At 50.2% G+C, this 20,019-nt stretch overlaps 1 protein-coding gene across 1 annotated transcript in view; it reads left to right on the top strand.

Annotated features, from left to right (window-relative positions):
- The window catches only part of LOC120841094 (small conductance calcium-activated potassium channel protein), a 197,931-nt gene extending 178,431 nt beyond the window's left edge, over nt 1-19,500 (top strand). Inside the window, exons 3-4 of the mRNA XM_042290452.1 lie at nt 14,067-14,072; nt 18,997-19,500. Of these exons, the coding sequence (XP_042146386.1) occupies nt 14,067-14,072; nt 18,997-19,500 (510 nt within the window). The remainder of the gene's footprint in view (nt 1-14,066; nt 14,073-18,996) is intronic.
- Nucleotides 19,501-20,019: the final 519 nt, after the last annotated feature.

Below are 20,019 nucleotides of genomic sequence, written 5' to 3'. Positions count from 1 at the left end.
AAGATTATGTAAGCCACAAAGACAGTAAGAAATCTAAAAGCCCAAATGAGCTCTTATACCATGTTCCAATGCTATATTGTGTTTTCTAATTAACTGATTTAAAAAACAAAATCTCTATATTGAAACCAATCAAAGCTCTTTATTAGTAATAATTATACATATATCTCTCTACAAATAAATAAGCTGAAAAAAAAAACGAATTAGAACATTTTTTTTTTTTTACCCGATTTCTCCCCGATCAGAAACTTGAAGCATAGCGCTCGATTCCCCCCCCCCCCCCCCCCCCCCTCCCCCGACTTTTCAAGAATACAAAACCCGTAAACGAAGGACCCTATTCATACCGTACAATTCCCGGTATTGAGTGCACCTATAAATGGACAGCGGTGGTAGCTACGCGCTTGCTTGGCCAGTCGACCAACCGCCTCCCTTTCATGGCATGACGCTACACTCTGCACTTGGGTAAGGCGCGGGAGCGTGATCACGTGGCGAAAGATAGACGCACGATTGGTCCGACAGGCACGTGGCTTTCACCGCACTGCCAGCTCGGGGGCAAACGAAATAGACGCTCCGTGCGGGAAACATAGGGGGCGCTTTGAAAAACGCGCGTAGCGCCGCTAGCGGAGGAGCTGGCGTTCGACAGTGAGGCGCGTTCGGCAGCCTGCTGCGCCTTTTCAGATGCCAACCTGGGGCGGCGGAAGCGCGCACGGACGGAGCTTTTGCTTTTTGGGCCGATACGTTGAGGGTGTCGTTGCATGAGTGCTTGGGCAGACCTAAGAAGGGCATTTAGCTGTTCTCTACTTCTTATATCTTGAGTTTGACTCGCTATTCGGGGTAATTTCTCTAGTTGCGGCCAAAAAAGGAGTTGGAGCAATGTTCCGAAAAGCAAGACGCCCGCCACCATAGTCGCTTTGAGTGGGAAATTTATTTCGCTCGTCGCTGTAAACGTAAGACTGCTGGAACGATGATATTTGGAGGCGAGGGAGATGCTCACCACGTTTGTGCACGAAGTGTGCCAAGTTTCATTAAGACAGCAGGTGTGAAAGTTATGTTTCTCACGAATAAAGAAATAAAACTTTTTGGGTCCAATATTGGACCCAAAAGGTTGTGTTTTAACCGGGCTATGCGAAGTGCAGATTTGGGCACATAGGTGCTTGGACTTGACAGTAAGATGACACAGCACTTATCATACCAAAAATAGGTGGCATAGGGAAACCAGGTGGAAGTTTAGTCTGGGCGGCATAACTCAATGGGAGCCGGTTTTGACCATGAAAGAGCTGTCAAGAAAATACCACTCGTCGTGGGAGGTGGAGACTTTACAGGTAGGAAGGGACTAGTGAACTGCACTTACAATTGAAACAACTTTACGAAAGGTGGTTCCGAAGCCGAGAAAACAAAGTTGTCGGCCAACACATGATTTGGCCGTCAAAGGCTTCTGCAGCCAGCTGTTCTGTAGTAACCTGTTGTGCGAGGTGCTGATTTTCGGCACACAGGTACTTTGACATGACCGTAACTTGACACAACACTTAATATACCCAAAAAAACCAGGTGGAAATTTAGTTTGGGCGGCGTAACTAAATGGGAACCGGTTTTGAGCGTCAAAGGCTGTCAAGAGAATACCACTCATCGCGGGAGGTGCACACTTTACAGGTAGAAAGGGACCAGTGGATGGTACTCCCAGATCGAACAACTTTGCGATAGGTGGCTGTAAAGCCGAGTATAAAATTTGTTGTCTACAAGACTCGGGGTGTCAGCGTTTCCACATCCAAAAGGACGCTGATCAGAAAAGAAAACACATACACCACATAAACTGTTATACTCAAACGTCGATTGTCCAGTAATTCCAAGTTTCATTGTAGTTTTCCTTACATTCATATTTGTAATTATTTTACCGCCCGAATCTTTCTTCATAAGGTACAGACTGCGTGCCATCCTGGTCCGGAAATATCATCATCACGTACGATGGGGAAGAAACGTCTTTGGAGGGCATTCCTCCAACGAAATTGGCACTGCATACCCGCGAGTGTGGGACGGCATTTCAGTTCGTCCCATCGGCGCTAACACATGTAGGCGTTACTTGTCCGAAAACAAATGCAGAGCGCAAAGCGGCAGTGTAGCATATGTCAGCCGTGCCGACACAGTGGCAGACACGATGGGGAGACCAAATTTCTCGCGTCGTAGGGCACGGCTCGATCGTTGTCGCTGTCCCACAAAACATCGGCGAGGTGAAAAACTGTGAAACTTTGGCCCCACGAGATACGACGCATAATGCCTGATTCACATGGTGCGAATTTGCCTGCGATTTCGCAATTGCGACGCCGTTCTTGCGGCACAACGCAGTTGCGGTGCGAATTCGACTAATTCACAACTCCGTATTTTGCCAAACTTTCCTTGCGAACCGCCGCTCTTGCGAAGGGGACGGACAGCCAATCAAACGCGGCTCGTGAAAGACGTCACGGTGGTCATAGCAACGTGGGAATCAAAAATACGAAAAATGCGTCACCTACGTCGTCGTCTTCGAAATTCGCTGCGGGGGTGGGGCGGCGGATGGGCTTCTTCCATGTGAATATTTTTTGCCGGGGGATGTAAGCTTCAGTTCGGCATTAAAACGAACTGGCGTTTGCGTACCACGCGAGGGTTGTAATTGCTTCCTTTGTAAAATTGCAGGCGATAACAATTGACGCTTCTGTTCGATCACTTTGCGTAAGGGACTCGTGGCATAGTAGAAAGATCCTTTCTTCAAACCTGCTTGCAGATGACGCGAAGGTCTGTCTAGAAAGCGAGAAACGCTGAACAGCACCTTGTTATTAAAGCCGTTTGATAAAAATCGAGCTTCACATTTTTACGAAGTGCCAACAACTATTGATATGTAAACGCGCTGGACGCGCGCTACGCGAGTGACACGCGTGTAAAATGGCTTTGATTACAAGGTGCCGATCAGCGATTCTCGGTTTCTGGACAGACCTTCGTGTCAGATCTGCAAACAGATTTCAAGAAAGGGTCTTTCTACTTACAATTCAATGAGTCCCCTATGCAAATGTCACACCTGCCACGCGTGACATTTGTCATAGAAATCCTGTGACAATTTGGTTTTGTGCATAGTTTGCGATTATTTCACCAACATGATTGTTTTGGCTTTTTTTTTTTCATCTGAAAACCTGTGTTTTTTTTTATTTATGTCGTTTTCTTTATCTTCAGTGTTTTTGTCATGTTCGCAATCGCTAATATTGTTTTGAATTTAAAAAAAAGCTTAACATTTACGTTAGCTTGTTCATGCTGACCTACACTGAGGAAGTACAGAATGTGTTTTGCACGTCCAGCGTGTCGTTCATTTCATGAAAGTCGGCCGATAAAACGAATTCTGTGTTAAGTAAAGACCCGTGGGCAGCGTAGGTCCAACGAAAACAGTAAAATATCACCTTACCCTGTGGGGAATCAGCCAGTACTCTGTCGATCTACTTTGGGCTATACCTGCCACAAAAAGTGTCCGCCAGTTTGTCCATAAAAGGGGCAAAGACCACAACCCATTTTCTACAAAACAATTGACTGATTTGCAGGCAACAGGTCCGGGGTGGAAATGAACTAGAGAGATGACATGATGCAGGGGTGATTCAGAAATCAATTTTTTATTGCTGGCTTTAAATGTTGAAAGATAACAACTAACAAAAGACAAAAAAGATGCAATTACAAAAGAAAAAAAAATCAAGTACAGGCTCACCTTTTTGGGAGACATCAAATATGAATAAAGTGGAACATAACACGTTGCTGGAGTCATGGGGTGCACCGGCGCCAAAAGGCAAATATTTGCATTGTGCGCCGGTGTTGCAAGGCCGCCCACTCATCTACGCACGCCACCGACGATCCGAGTACCCCTTGTCAATGGCCAGACGAAATCGACCCCTACGTGACCCGGAAGCTACAACGCAAGGCACGACGAGAAGGAAACTCGCCGTGCCTTCTGTTATAGTTTCGTCGTAACCACATAACCCCCTACAGCCCACTCCACACTACAGAGAGGGCAGATGCTACGCTTCTTCGGCGTGTACAAACACACTCCCTCTCAACACTACACTACCTCCAGCACGTTGCAGATCTACCTGAACCACCAAATGCACATACTTCCGGAGACTACTCAAATAACTCTCACACACCAAGTTAAAAGGAAGCTGAAGCGGTTTTGTATTTGAGGAAACACACTTAAGTCGTCTTCATTTCACCTCCAGGATCTCGAATATCGAAATTATTTCTTTTATAATTTGGGGCATGGAGGTTGCAGAAAATCATTTTCAGAGTACCACCGAAGGCCCTCCTTCCAGGAGCGTGTCGCCATAAAAGGAGTTCTCGGAATCTTCCTTCCAGCAGCGTCCACCAAAGCTATGCACGCGTACTCTTGCTATTTTTTTTTTTTTTTTAAGAAGGGCAGAAAAAGATGTTAACACTTGTGCCAGTACGGGGGAATACACCTGGCAAGCTAGGGATTGCATGCGCGGCCCTCGAGTGACGCGAGCTTTGCGGCCGAAAGGCCCTCTTATGACGCCACGACGGGTCGGGTGTTTTTCGTGTTTCCTCGCGTTAAGTTACATCTTCGGGGAAAACGAACGCGATATTCATATCCACGGGATAAAACTACGCTAGAATCAAGCTCTATCTCATTTTTTTTTAAAGAAGTGTTCCGGCTTCCCTTTAAGGACTGCGCCCTAGCTCAGGATCTTGCAGAACGTGCACTGAAAACACTCGTCCCACTTATCCAACCAAGGATCTCAGAGGACTGTGTCACTCCTCCACGGGCGGCAGAGTATAAATTACGTCCACCCCTAGTTAAGCACGTTAATAGCGTACATGAACAGGGAGAGTCCCTAATTTCATCCCCCTCCAGTAGCACCGGTCTTGGTACAATACAAATGTTTCACTTTCTCTGTTCAAAGTATTAGTGGGCCTCACACGGAAGCCGTCTCTCTCCAGAGCGCCCGTTCAAAAGTAGCGAACTCGCAGCGGCAGAATATTGTTTGTAATGGTGGCCTCAGCTCTCTGTTCCACCGGAAATAGGTCAGACGATCCTCACACACAAAAACTTGAAAACTTCGTGATTTGTCACCATACCGCTGACACTACTTAGGATTTCAGTCCAGCGCAGTTCCTTTGCCATGACACTGCAGCTTCCTTTACCAAGTACCTGCGGTACAGGTCTCTCACTGCGGTGGCCACTATGTTGCATTTTCGGACAGATTGGTCGACGTGCCGCGATCTCAGCCTCGGTAGGTGGAGCAACGCGTTTGTCTGTTGAGAGACCTCCTTGCGCCACTGGCCATCAACGATGTTGCCGAAGTGGTCGACTTCAATCAGCATTTCCATTTAGCATGTGCAACTTGTCGTCTTGTAGGTAGTTGTGCAGTACACAAGCTGCGCGGACGACTCCAGTGGCGTGGTCTGAGAGGAGGTCGATTGGCCTGCGGAAGATGCAAAATCTAGTAGCCAAAATTTCGAATGCGTTCTGGACGCACCTTCTGGAAATGGGACAAAGACAACACTGATTTTTGTTATTATAATGCAAGTGCAACAATTCTAAAGGTTACCTCGCTCTACACAGTCGATAGTTGAATATTTTTAGATAATCGCTGAGGTATCAACCAGGACAGGGCATCAGAAAGTCCGACCTCAGTTGAAATGCCTTGTCTCCAACGAAGACGGACGCGGCGATAACATGGGAAGATGGCAGCAGATTTGGTGGTGGACAATTCAAGGCAGCTTGTCTGAGGCACTGTCCTATCCTTGATGCCTTGAAGACGCCACCATCACTTTGGTGGCCATACGCTCCAGCGTCTGTGGCCATAAACCTCGACTTGCTGTCCACGACGGCCATCAGCACTACAGAGTAGGTTACCCTGAAAAGCCGAATGTTACGTCACTTCATGCGCTCTTCCAAAACATGATATGAGTTAAAGTAAATTTGTAGACCCATAAACAGCACCTTGTAGTTATAGTACAGGCTTCAAGAATCGGCAAGTGCTTCGATATGTCCGTGTTTTCCGTCAACGTTCCCCACACAATGAGGAAAATTCCGCCCTGTCTCAAAGCCCTTGGCAATTTCCCTTGGTCTGTGATTCTTGATGGGAGCTAGAAGTACAGCACAAAGTTCACACATGGTTTTACGTTGTTATTTAAAAGCCGTTCATGTAATCTTTACCTATAGTAATACTGGTAATAAATGCATCCTCAAATATGAGAAATACTTGTTGACGGTTAACAATTGCGAATACTTTTGTAACTGGATCTGAAAAGCTGTGTGTCTGTTTTTTGTTTTTTTTCTCCCTCGCTCCTTTTTTTCTACGTTCAGCTGGAAACTTTCAGAAGCATGTTTAGCCAACTAGCCCAGCTCCAGGCACACACCACTTACTTTTGTAAGCTATCATATTATGCACAAGTCAGGCCGGTGTCAGATTGCTTATACAAAAGACAAAAAACAGTCTGCAGACATCGATCGAACGCGACTCACTGACGCATCTGTGTTTCATAAGCCGCGTGCCAGGCTGCTCCTTTCATTGGTTGCCGTGCGACATAAAAAAGCAGGGATGCTGCGATGCCTCAAATTACTATTTGTCTGCAAACTGTATTCGTAGGATGCGTAATGTGTGACCCCGTCTTTCGAAGGTGGCGCAGTAATAGCATTGGGGCCCTCAACATCCTCAGGTCTGCAGCCCTCTCTTCCCAAGTTCGTCCCTAGAATCATAAATCAATGGCTCTCTGTTGTGTAAACTTTTTGAGAAACCATTTTTGACAGTACAGCTTTCAACATGATTCATTTAGATATTTCGGCTGCGAATAGTTAGGAGCAGCTGCAAAGGACGAGTTTGCAGCAATGATTTGTACACCCGACTCCCATAATTATCTCCAGGTCGGGTGTGACACCCCCCCCCCCCCCCCCCAGGATGTCTTAAGCAATGTATATGAACCTAAAGCCAGCCCCTTCTAACACCCCCTTATTTATCTCCAGGTTGGGGGCGACACCCCTCAGAATTTCTTGACCAATGTATCTAGACCTAAGGCCACCCCCTCCCAACAGCCCCCCCCCCCCCCCCCCCCAATAAATGCAACACCCCCTGAGTTAGAATTCTGGATGATTCCGTGGTTTGGTAGTGTGTAGAAAGAGTACACCGGGGCAGGGGGGGGGGGGGGGGGGGAACTTGAATTCATCAATATCCCAAGACCACCACTGTGAGTCTTGTTGTTCGTCATGATCTACATCTTTAAAGGCGGTATTTAGTGGACGCCGTATTGGCGCGCATTGTTCGCAGCTAGAGCTCAAAAAGAACTGCTACGTACTGCTGGCAAAGATAAACAATCTTGACGGTGTGAAATATACGTTGCAGAAGCGTTGTGCAAATTCACTAACAGCACGTGCTCTCAAAAGCAACCGGCGCAAGCTATGGCCCCCAGTGAATACCACACGACCGGAATACCACCTCCATTTTCAAGTGTTTTTTTCATTACGAGACGCCAGCGACTCTTTCACAGCATGCATGCGACACTAATGATACGGTTGGTTTTGGATGAGGCGCGTTTTTATTGGCTGTCTTTTCGTAGCGTCGCAGCGGCGCTGGTGACGTCTCGAAAGATATTTGACAATTGACGCAGCTCCGATTATTTCATAATCGCTTTGAACCGGCCTGTTTGCCGCAACAGCGCCGTCGCAACTGCGAAATCGCAACTAAAATCGCTCCATGTGAAACCGTCCTCTTTTCCACGAGTTACCAAAAACGAAATCAGATTTCTTTGCTTACCTTCATGTATTTTGGGTGAAGCACCTTTCATATATGCGGACATCTCTCATGCACGATGGATGCCCCTGTTGACACTCCAACCTTGAATTGCAGTGCAAGATCCTGCATTGACGTTGCCGATGACAGGTACCTGAATAAAAACAAAACATTGCTGTGTACATCAATGTCTGGAAGCCGAGAAACTAGTAATGAGTTCGCCATATAAACCAGTTTAATTGCACCTCGTATTCACTCCAAACAGTGAAGTTTAAAGAGAATACCATTTTACCTCAAAGTGATAGCAAGCCGCACCCGCGACGAAATGGGCTCTCAGACGACATATTGCTTCGTAAGCTTTGTTTCCAGGCGAGTGTGGAGTCTTTCAAAGGCGTTCCGCATTATCCGGTAATATCTTCGAAACTGCTCCGGGTCGCTGTGCAGCATAAAAAGGGTCTGCAGAGAAAAAGTATTCCAGAAACCTGCTCGCAGAAAAGCACAAGTCGACTTACCAATGAGTAAAACTCCGATTCTTTGGCTCTGTTTTGCCAGCACGGCCTGACCCGCCATCACCGCGGGCTGCCGTCTAGGAGCAGGAGTTTTTTTCCCGCAGAAGTAGGTATTCCTTTTTACAGAGCAGTCTGAACTCGTCGTCATCAGCGGCCATCATGCTCTATGAAAGTCAAGACGCGCTGCTACTTGCCATCTTTCAATATGGAACATCGTCCACGTGACGAAGCCACCGGGACAACTGTTCGCCTTGCGCGACATGCCAAGCAACGCAACAACTAGCTTGCTCAAGCAGTTATGAGCTGTGACTCTCCCGGTGTCCTTGTCGCGTTCGTCGTACTCGTTGTTTTCGTCGTTTTCGTTGATGCGAATGCAGTCGATGCAAACGTCTGAATCGGCCCTAAATATAAGTATACGGCGTACTTTTTACCAGAAGCTAATAAATAAATCTGAAAATTTTATAATTTTGTTAAATATCGAAATTAGTATCGTCAAACGAATTCAAGGGTTCCAACCATGTGCTTCGCAAGTGCGAAAAATCGCATATGTTCTCAATCAATGTGAAAGGAAACGCGAAATTTCGCATGTGCGGTTCATCGCTTCACCGATTTCGCAGGAGAAAATCGCACCATGTGAATCAGGCTTAACTGTTGAAGTATTTAACGACGCAGCACCGGCAGCACTTCATGCTGTGAACCCAGCGCAACCGCACCGCTCCGACTTCAATGCATACCAATGTACGCGGCGTGGTTTCGGTTTTGTTTCCTCTCGCGTTCTCACTGCCTACCTTCGGTAACGGCCGCGCGGCGGCGCGCCGGTCGTGCCGCACGAAGTGTATAGGACCGCATCAGTCTAGGTCTGCCATTGCGACACGTCCGTGCACTCTCTCTGCGTAGGCGGTCCCGTGGGAAACGATCGACAGCGGAGAGTCCACCTTGTTCCCGCAGTGGCGTAGCTTAGGCATAAACGGAGCCTAAGTGCGGTAGCCCGTTCTTCCGCTGTCTTTGCCACGCCATCGCAGAGTCGAGAAGAAGAAAAGAAGAAAGAAAAAGACGGTACAAGAATGTGACCTAGTTTCCCCGAAACGTGGCCCGTCCTGTGTTTGGGGCAGATTAGTCCGCCTCGGGACACAGCCAATTCCGGATGAGCGATGATATGCGCCGCAGCGGAAACCAATGAACGAAGCTCGCGCTGATACGCGCTACACGCACGCACGCACGCACGCACGCACGCACGCACGCACGCACACACACACTAAAGGAACAGTGTGAAAGAAGCTGGCGGTTCTTCCGTCCCTGTGTTTGTACTTTCCCTAACATCTACTCCCCACTCCGTGGAGTTTAATTTCCCCCCAATCCTTTTCCTCCACTCAAACGATCTTATTCTGATTGTCGTGATATACATGCAATTGTTCTAAAGTTTTCAAAACGTTTTCTTTTTTTTACCGTTTTTCAGTAGCCTAGAGGCCGCACTGAGTTGGGCCCTCGCCAACCGTCTTGGGCTTTTACCCAAGCCTTCGGTTTTGCTTCCTTGTTTCTTTCCTCTGCTTCGTTGGTTTCAAGATGGGCGTGGAGAGCAGAGAAAACAGAACGACGTGCTATAACCGCTTTTATTTCGGCTGTCTTTTGTCGCCGATTTGTCTATTGCTTTCCTAAATATTTTCTCCGGAGGCCACTGTCCGGCGGCGACGATATTCAAAGAGTATTTTTGTCTCCTGCGTTTGCTCGCCGTGCTGGTGTGTTCGTTGCATCCGTATACCAAAACGAGTTCTGCTTCAAATCGTATTCCTCTCGCCCACACGCGGTGTCTTTCTGCCATTTTATATTGCTTCCCTTGGAACTTCTTTTTTGGCGTGTTCGTTGTATATATTTTTTTATTTGTAGTGTATTTATTTTGTGTGTCTGTGATTTATTCTCTTACTGTTCTCTTTTCTCCCGTACCGAGGCGAACTATTTGTAGCCATACTCTTTTCTTTTACCAGAGATTTCATATCGGGGGGCATTGCATTTCGTTTAAAATCAAAACAAATTCGCCTGCTGTCACATCTGTCGTTAAAAAAAATCCTTTTGCAGAGACTATGTTGTGTTGTTTTTTGGCACATTCGAAGATATAGATGTCTTTCTTTACGGCAGTAAACTTAGTTTTTATATTACGTTTTTCGCTCTTCTTGTGTTTTAAGAAAAAAAAAGAGAGTATGTTCTTGGGATAACGCAAATTCGTTTACTAGGCTACAGCGAAGAAAAAGCGAGAAAAAAAAAACAGAAAAGAAAGCTCGCGGTTTCTTTGCAGAAAGTAGAAACAAAATAAAACAAAATGTGCGCCCAAATTGGCACGAATCGGCGAACGCGGCTACCATGAAAGGGCCAAAAAAAAAACAAAATAAAGAACTTTCTAAAAAAAGTGTTTCGATGGTGATCAGCGTGAGGACAAAAATCGCAAACCCGTTCCAACTTCTGTATTACTCCTTGGATATCCCGAGATACTAAATCATTTTCTCTTTTCCGTTTTTTTTTTTTTTAAATTGATTTGTTTTAAAATTTTGGGTGAAGCGAAATAAATGAAAATTTGCAAGAAAACAATCTACAGAAACTCCACTAAAAGGAAAAGAATTAGAGCATCTCGTTAGGTATGCTTCTTCAATCAAGAAAAGCGAGATGTAAAAAAGAAAAGTAAGAAAGAGATGGAAATTTCTGAACATTTCTCTTACCCTAGAGTATATTCGACTGATTGCGCAATAGGTTTTGGTCTTGCTGGAGCCTGAGTTCGAGTCTTCTTTTTTGTTTCTGTTCCTCTAACATCGTCCTTTATTGTGAAACGTTGGAGAATTTGGCGCGCGTGCACTCGAGCGCTTCATCGATCTGCGTTGCACCTCCGTAGCTAATATTCTAATTACGACGTTTGCAAGAACACTCATAAGAATTTCGTTTCTCTCTCGCCTCCCTCTACAATTAAAAAAAATGTATACTTTTTTTTTATCTATTGGAGACAATTACTGGCCGCAGTTTCAGCTTCCAATTTTCTTGCTATTAATTACCGCTGACGTTGATATATATATATATAGCAAGACTTTGAAATTTCGCGGATAAGGAGCACATGCTTCAGTTGGGGTGCCTACACTGGGGTTTTCAACCAAAAATTCCAAAATAAAAATAAATAAAAAATGCGATTGAGGCAAGAAAAAAAATCGTTTTACAGGAACAATTTGTCAGCCATGGCGGCCGTCACAAATTGAAGGAAGATTAAAAGTTGGCCCAATATTCTATTAAACTTTACTAATTTACTTCAAATATAGCTAGAATAAACTAGTGCTTTTTATTAAAACCATGCCGAACATCATCGGAAACAACTAAATCAACTCGTCCTTGAAAGACATAAGGCACGTAAAGCGTTGCACGTCGTTACGGAAAAAAACGATGAATTTGGACGCGTTTCTAGGTTCCGGATTTCTGTCGGAGCGCATATTTTCGCCAGCGGTCCCATTACAATCCTTATATTTCGATTTAAAATGGTCGGCTATATTTTGTTCCAGCTTTAGTTCAGATGCAGTCGACGCTACGAGGGAATGGAACCAATCAAGGAGTGTCCAAAGCGCAAGACACGGGGACCTGTTGTGTTTATGATTGGTTGAGCGATGATCGATCACGTACAGAACATCGCGAACGCCATGATGGTGCCCGTTTGACGCTTTCTGATTGGTACCATCAGCTCGTGGCTTCGGCGGCGTCTGGACTTAAGGTCAAAAGAAGTATAGGTTCGAGCATAGCCTCCTATATACTGACAAAGCCTGGCAGATCGCCACGAGAAGCTGCCGCCCAAGTGGAAGAGGTGGAGCCGCAGACAACAAATGAGAGGAGAGCCACGTGACTGGCGCCCCACAGCGGCGAGACGCCGAAACACACATCTCCCGAGCGAACAAGTGTGCTTCGGGTCCTCGCCGCTGCAAAAGCTGCGCGCTGACGTCCAGGTTCCCCGAGAAATGGCTCTTTGATACTCTGTGCTACCAGAGCCTCGCGGTTCAAATCTGCGACCGGACACTCTATGGCTCCGTCGTCGAACTGCCAGGCTTTGTGAGTATAGAGAAGGCTATGCCATCACACTACAACCGATAGGGGGCACAGTTGGACGCAAATGCAGCCTCAGTGTTTGGTTGTTACTCGCGTCCGCCAATGGCATCGGAAGACACTCGGTGTCGGGCTCGGGGACCAGCCGCTGTGTTTGCGCCATCGTAGCGTGATGTCGCGTCATGACGAAATCGAAGGAAATGAAGATGCTTTGCTTAGTCTGGTTAAGGTTTCCGGTGTCCGCCACACTGCTCTAGAGCTCGGCGTGTCTGAATTCCTCAGTGACCGCAAGAGAAATCGCCAGCTGTCTTGACGCACCAACGAAAATTAATAATTTTTTTTAAAGTAAATATAGCATTACCCATAACGAAAATCTTTGACGGAAACAAAATGGCGTCTTTCAGTTCATATTGTCGCGGTTGGTGACCAAAAGAAAACAGGAAATAAACAGGGAGAAATAAACGTTTAATGTGGCGAACTTGTGCCGAAAATAAAGAAGGAAACAGAAGAAAGCAGAGCGTCGCGGGCGTCGAAGTCGGCGTGTCAGCAGAATCGAGCGCTAGGGCGAGACTGACTCGACAAGGTCGCGGGCGGCCTCTTATCTAGAGTACGTCGCTATCTCGAAGATTCGGCGAAAGCGGCTCGAGCGTCGCGTGATCGGGGCGAGAATGAACACGCACTTTCTAGAAAACAAAAGCAGAGGATACATGGATATAAATAATAGAAGTTACGTGCGTGCGCTACATGAATAAACGGGAACTTTCTGGAGGTCCGAGACCGAGCGTTGCTTTCTCAGCCCTGCGCGCGGCATTACTCCCCCCTTTAAAAAGTGCATCGTCCCGATGCAATCCGAAAACAAAACAAATAAAAATAACGGAAAACTAAAGAGTCATTTGGAACACATAAGGTCCACAGTCCTATCGAGCGTAGTACGGCTTCAGTCGCACGACGTGGACGACTTCCGGACGTGGAGGGCGGCGTGACGAAGTCCGTGTTCCGTCGGGCATCACTTCGTAGTTCAGATCCCCGAGTCGACGAAGCACTTTGTAGGGTCCAAAGTATCGTTTCAGCAATTTCTCACTGAGGCCGCGGCGACGGATGGGCGTCCATACCCACACCCTATCTCCGGGCTGGAAGTGGACGTCCCTGCGACGAAGGTTGTAGCGGCCGGCGTCGACGCGTTGCTGGTCTTGAATCAGGAGTCGGGCGAGCTGGCGAACTTCTTCGGCGCGTTGAGCAACCGCCTGGGCGTCGTCGCTCTCGTTGTCAGATGGCTCATGGGGCAGCATGGCGTCCAGCATGGTCGTTACTTTGCGCCCATGCACCAGTTGAAAGGGTGTCACTCCGGTGGTCTCTTGTACGGCCGTGTTGTAGGCAAATGTGACGTACGGCAACACCTCGTCCCATGTCTTGTGCTCCACGTCGACGTACATGGAGATCATGTCGGCGATGGTTTTGTTGAGTCTCTCCGTCAGCCCGTTGGTCTGCGGGTGGTACGCCGTGGTGCGACGATGGCTGGTGTGGCTGAGACGAAGGACTTCTTGCGTCAGCTGGGCCATGAATGATGATCCACGGTCTGAGATCAGGACTTCGGGAGCGCCGTGCCGGAGGACAATGGACTCGATGAAAAACTTGGCGACTTCAACAGCCGTTCCTGATGGAAGGGCTTTTGTCTCGGCGTACCGCGTGAGATAATCGGTTGCGACGATTATCCATCGGTTTCCTTGCGTCGACGGTGGGAAAGGTCCGAGTAAATCCATACCGATTTGCTGGAATGGGGCAGATGGCGGCGCAATAGGCTGAAGAAGTCCTGCCGGTCTCGTCGGTGGCTTCTTCTTTCGTTGACACTCGTGGCACGATCGGGTGTAGTGGTGTACTGTCTTCGCAAGCTTGGGCCAGTAGTACTTTTCGCGTATCCTCGCAAGAGTCCTGCTGTAACCAAGGTGTCCCGCCGTCGGGTCATCGTGGCAGGCTTGAAAAATTTCTTCTCGAACACTGGAAGGGATCACCAACAGCCACGCCGTGTTGCTGTCGCTGAAGTTCTCCTTGTACAGTACGCCTTGTCGGATGGAGAAGGTTGGCAGTGTTCGAACAAAACCGCGGGGAACGGCGCTTCCTTGCCCCTCTAGGTGTTCGATGAGTGCTCGCAGCTCAGGGTCGTCTCGTTGGAGTGCTGCCATGTCGCTTACATCCAGAGCGCCGAGGAAACACTCATCGTCGTCCTCTTTGGTGCAGGCAGGACCGGCCTCGACTGGGGCCCTTGACAGGCAGTCGGCGTCATTGTGCTTCCGGCCGGACTTGTACACCACGGCCATGTCGAACTCCTGTAGTCGTAGGCTCCACCGAGCGAGGCGTCCGGAGGGGTCCTTCAGATTCGCCAGCCAGCAGAGCGAGTGGTGGTCTGTGACTACGCGAAAAGAACTTCCATACAAATATGGGCGAAACTTTGTTATTGCCCATACGACAGCGAGGCACTCCTTTTCGGTCGTTGAATAGTTCCTCTCCGCTTTAGACAGCGTCCGACTTGCGTATGCGATAACTCGCTCGGCTCCGTCCTGCACTTGGACTAGTACCGCACCCAGTCCGGTGTTACTGGCGTCGGTGTGGATCTCGGTTTCAGCAAACTGGTCGAAATGGCCAAGAATCGGGGGCGTCTGGAGTCTTCGTTTGAGCTCGTCGAATGACCTCTGGTGTTCTTCTGTCCACTCGAACTTTACGCCGTCCTTCGTGAGGTGCGTCAGCGGTGCGGATAGCTTGGCGAAGTCTCGAACAAAGCGCCTGTAGTAGGCACAGAGTCCGAGAAATCTTCTCACGGCCTTCTTGTCAGACGGCGGCGTAAATGCAGCTACGGCGCGGGTCTTCTCGGGGTCAGGTAGAACACCCTTGTTGTTCACGACGTGGCCAAGGAACTTTAGTTCCCCATAGGCGAACCGACACTTTGTTGGCTTGAGTGACAGGCCGGCGGTCTTGATGGCTTGAAGCACGGCTCGAAGTCGTCTGAGGTGTTCGTCGAAATCTCGTGAGAATACCACGACATCGTCCAGGTAGACGAGGCAGCTCTGCCATTTCAGACCTGCCAGCACGGTGTCCATGACGCGCTGGAAGGTAGCTGGTGCTGTACAAAGTCCGAACGGCATCACTTTGAATTCGTATAGTCCGTCGGGAGTGACGAAGGCAGTTTTCTCCCGGTCACGTTCGTCGACTTCAATCTGCCAATAACCACTCTTCAGGTCCATCGACGAAAAATATCGGGAGTGGCGCAGTCGGTCTAACGTATCATCGATGCGGGGGAGCGGATAGACGTCCTTCTTTGTCACGGCGTTCAGTCGACGATAGTCCACGCAGAACCGCAGGGTTCCGTCCTTCTTCTTTACAAGGACGACTGGGGACGCCCATGGGCTCCTTGAGGGTTGAATGATGTCGTCGTCGAGCATCTCCTGGACTTGATCTTGAATCACTTTCCTTTCCTTTAAGGAGACCCGATACGGCGACTGGTGGACAGGAAGTGCGTCGTCGTCGGTAACAATGCGATGTTTCGCCATTGGTGTTTGGCGAATCTTTGATGTCGTGGCAAAACAGTCACTGTATTCGGCAAGGAGATCAATCAGTTGCCGGCGCGTCGTAGCTGGGAGCTCGGGGTCAATGTCGAGCGGCGGCGGCGTCGTGCTTTTCTGCTGTGGCGACGAGGTTTCCTCGGAGATTGCGGTGACCACCGCTTGCGCTTGAAGCTCCTCGACGTGGCCCACGGTGGTACCCTTCGTTAGGTGCTGCGGCTCCTCTCGAAAGTTCGTCACAAGAACAGTTGTACGTCTTTCTTGGAGATCCGTTACGCCTCTTGCGACGCCAATTCCTTTTTCGAGGAGCAGTTGGACGCTGCCTTCCAGAAGAGCTTCACCGTGCATGGCTGCGTCGGTTATAACGGTGATGAAAACACTCGACCGCGGCGGTAGTTTCACATGGTCGGCGATAACTCGGATCGCGGTGGACGTCGTGTTGATCTCCTCCGGCGGCACGACGGGCTTTCGAAGCGTCAACTGGTTTGCAGCGAGGTCGATGACGGCGCCATACTCGCAGAGAAAGTCCATTCCGAGGATAACGTCCCTCGAACAGTCTTGCAGAACGACGAACTTCACAGGGCACGTTTCACCGTGGATCTCAACGCGAGCAGTGCATCTCCCGACCGGCGTGATGAGATGTCCTCCGGCGGTTCGTATTTGGGGTCCATCCCACGGCGTCATGACTTTTCGAAGGCGGCGGGAGAGCCTCCCACTCAAGACTGAGTAGTCTGCTCCGGTGTCCACGAGTGCCGATGCGTCGAGGCCGTCGATCACAACGTTCAGGTTGTTAGACACCGATGCAGGAGCGTCGTTGTGATGCTTGGGGTCGGGAGAGTGGGAGCGCTCCGTGGTTCTTGGAGGCTCTTTACGTCGGTTGTCTTCGGCAACTCCACCTCCAGGGGTTGCCGCGCCTAGTTTCCCCGGTGAGGAGCGAGGGGTGACAGGCTTTCACGTCGGGGTCGGTGCATCGGCGAAGCTGGACGTCGGGGCGATGGCGACCGGAACTCTCGGCGGGACGCAGGCTCGGGGGACTGGGGTCGTCGCAGGTACTCGTCGATCTCCCGAGGGCGTTCACCATACCGGGGGCGCGGGTCGTTTGGGTGGAATCCGCGCAGCCCGAGTCGTCGGTATGGGCATCGGCGGTACACATGGTCGGCTTCCCCGCAGTGGTAGCAGAGCGGGCGTCGGTCGGCCGTTCGCCACACATCGGTCTTCCGGGGTACACGGGGCTCCTGGCTGGCGTACTGGAGCTGGTCGTCGCGGCGTCGGTCGTGCTGCGGCGCAGGAGACTGACGTCGGGGCGGCGCGACATAGGCTCGATGAGGAGGCGGTGGCCGTCGGGCCACTGCGGCGTAAGTTAGCGCGGGTTCTTCGGGGACTGCTGCGCTGATGGGGGCCTCTGGTTGAATGGCTCTCTGCACCTCTTCCCGCACGACCTCAGCGATGGAGAGCGAAGCTGGTCGGTCAGCGGCGGGTAGCAGCTTTCGCAGCTCCTCCCGGACGACGTCGCGAATGATCTCGCGAATGCCTGGGATGCTGGAGCCAAGGTCGCAAGCGGACGGCGGAACCGCGATGACGCCGGGTAGCCTCTGGTAGTGGCTGGCTCGGGCTTGCAGAGCACGCTCGATGTTCGTCGCTTCGGTTACAAATTCTTGAATCGTCGTCGGTGGGTTGCGTACGAGGCCACCGAAAATGTCGTCCTTCACGCCGCGCATCAGGATACGCAGCTTCTTTTCCTCGGTGGACTGAGGGTCGGCGCGGCTGCTCAGGCGGAGGACGTCTTCAACGAAGCTGGTTACCGTTTCGTTGGGCCCTTGAGTTCGTACTTGAAGGAGGTCTTCCGCTCGCTGTCGTCGTGTCTGGTTCGTGAATGTCTCCTTCAGGCCAGCGATACAGGTGTCCCACGACGTAAGCGACGCCTCGTGGTTCTCGAACCACTGCCTCGCGGTACCCTCCAAGGAGAAGTAGAGGTTTTGGAGGCGCTGCTCAGTGGTCCATCCATTATGGCGTGCTACACGTTCGTAGTGCAGGAGCCAGTCCTCTACGTCTTCGTGGGTCTCGCCATGGAAGGTCGTCGGGGTTCGCTGGGCAACAGGCAGGTAGACGACGGCGGCGGCGGTCGGGGACTGCGATTGCTGGTCGTCCATCGTCGGCCTCGTAGGCTGCCTGGTCCTGGGTGGCAGAAGTCCGTATTCCGGGTGTAGACCTTGGGTTCGGCGACTGGTCCGAGTTTCAGGTTCCGCGTTGAGTGGTCTTGTCACAGGGCTTGAAATCGGGCTTGAACTGCGGGCCCCGGGAGGGGAACGCTGTACGGGCATGCGGTACCCCGCACCTCCACCAAAATGTCGCGGTTGGTGACCAAAAGAAAACAGGAAATAAACAGGGAGAAATAAACGTTTAATGTGGCGAACTTGTGCCGAAAATAAAGAAGGAAACAGAAGAAAGCAGAGCGTCGCGGGCGTCGAAGTCGGCGTGTCAGCAGAATCGAGCGCTAGGGCGAGACTGACTCGACAAGGTCGCGGGCGGCCTCTTATCTAGAGTACGTCGCTATCTCGAAGATTCGGCGAAAGCGGCTCGAGCGTCGCGTGATCGGGGCGAGAATGAACACGCACTTTCTAGAAAACAAAAGCAGAGGATACATGGATATAAATAATAGAAGTTACGTGCGTGCGCTACATGAATAAACGGGAACTTTCTGGAGGTCCGAGACCGAGCGTTGCTTCCTCAGCCCTGCGCGCGGCAATATTGCTGCCCTGTATCGGGATTCCTTTCCAAAAACTTGTACCTTCTCGCAGTTGGAGCTTTATAGAATGTCGGTACTTGTATACCCCACAAAGTGGAGCTTAAAAATATTGAAATTCCTTAAAGCGTCGATACTTGTGAGAGCAGCGACGTCTTTCTTAAGCCGTCACGGACAGCTTGAAAAACGCAGGCGTGGTGAGTTTTGGGCATCATATTGTCGCAGTCAATGAAACTGCAGGGATGCTCAAGAACGAATGCCGAAATGTATAATAAGCCACGCGTTTCTTTCGCTGGCGGTGAGAGTGTGGGAAGAGTGCGCTGACCCAGTGTCGTTTCTCTCTCTTTTCTGTGTGCACGGCCCCGGTGGACCCGCAGCTGTTCATGATCGACAACTGCGCCGACGACTGGCGCATCGCCATGACTCCACGGCGCGTGGCGCAGATCCTGGCCGAACTGGCGGTGTGTGCGGTGCACCCTCTGCCCGGGGACCAGCGCTTCACGTGGACCACGAAGCTGGCCAACCACAGCAACCGCATCCGGTCGCGCGAAGTGCCCGTGGACGTGACACTGTCGCTGCCCATGTTCCTGCGGCTCTACCTCATCTGCCGCGTGATGCTGCTCCACAGCAAGCTGTTCACGGACGCTTCGTCGCGTTCCATCGGCGCCCTCAACAGGATAAACTTCAACACGCGCTTCGTGCTCAAGACCCTGATGACCATCTGCCCCGGCACGGTGCTCCTCGTCTTCATGGTCTCCTTGTGGATCATCGCCTCGTGGACGCTTAGGCTCTGCGAGAGGCCAGTGCTTTGCTCTCTTCCCTCCTTCACAATCCGCTTCCTTCTCCCGACCCTTGTCGGGGCGATGAAGGTTTTTGCCTAGCCTATGTCCACGGGTACGCGGATTTTTTCAGTGTTTATAGGAGAGAGACCACTAAACGGCCAACACTGCTTTCCAACGTACTAAAATCAGCTTTTTGGCCACCTGAGTCATCTATACTCCGGTACCGCATAATCACAAACTTATTTTATTGTGTGGCTGGCTGAATCAATGACGCCATACAACAAGGCATAGACGCCAACACGCTGATCACATACAAGTCCGCGTTCGCCTACACCAGGTGCGGGCCGTGCGCGTGCGCAGAAAAACAAGGTTAGCACTAAATGACGCATCTGCGCATGCTGCCGCGCCGACAGTTGAGCCACAGCCCCGGTGTGACATCAGAGTCGTGCCTCCATGGCGATGAGGTGCAAACTGCGACGGCCTTTGTACACCAAAGTAGCACCGGTGGCTCGGAAACTAAGCGCCGGCCTTTAATACGCGGTGGTACCTCGGCTTGTTTGGTCCCCAGCCGAAGTGCCCGCAGTGCGAAGGAACGTAATGCGGCGAATACTCGGTGTA

The sequence above is a fragment of the Ixodes scapularis genome, unplaced genomic scaffold (genome assembly GCF_016920785.2).
Source record: "Ixodes scapularis isolate PalLabHiFi unplaced genomic scaffold, ASM1692078v2 PGA_scaffold1__304_contigs__length_218370807, whole genome shotgun sequence".
Taxonomy (NCBI): Eukaryota; Metazoa; Arthropoda; class Arachnida; order Ixodida; family Ixodidae; genus Ixodes; species Ixodes scapularis.
Note: the sequence above shows the minus strand (reverse complement) of the source record. Positions and strands in the feature narration are given on the sequence as shown.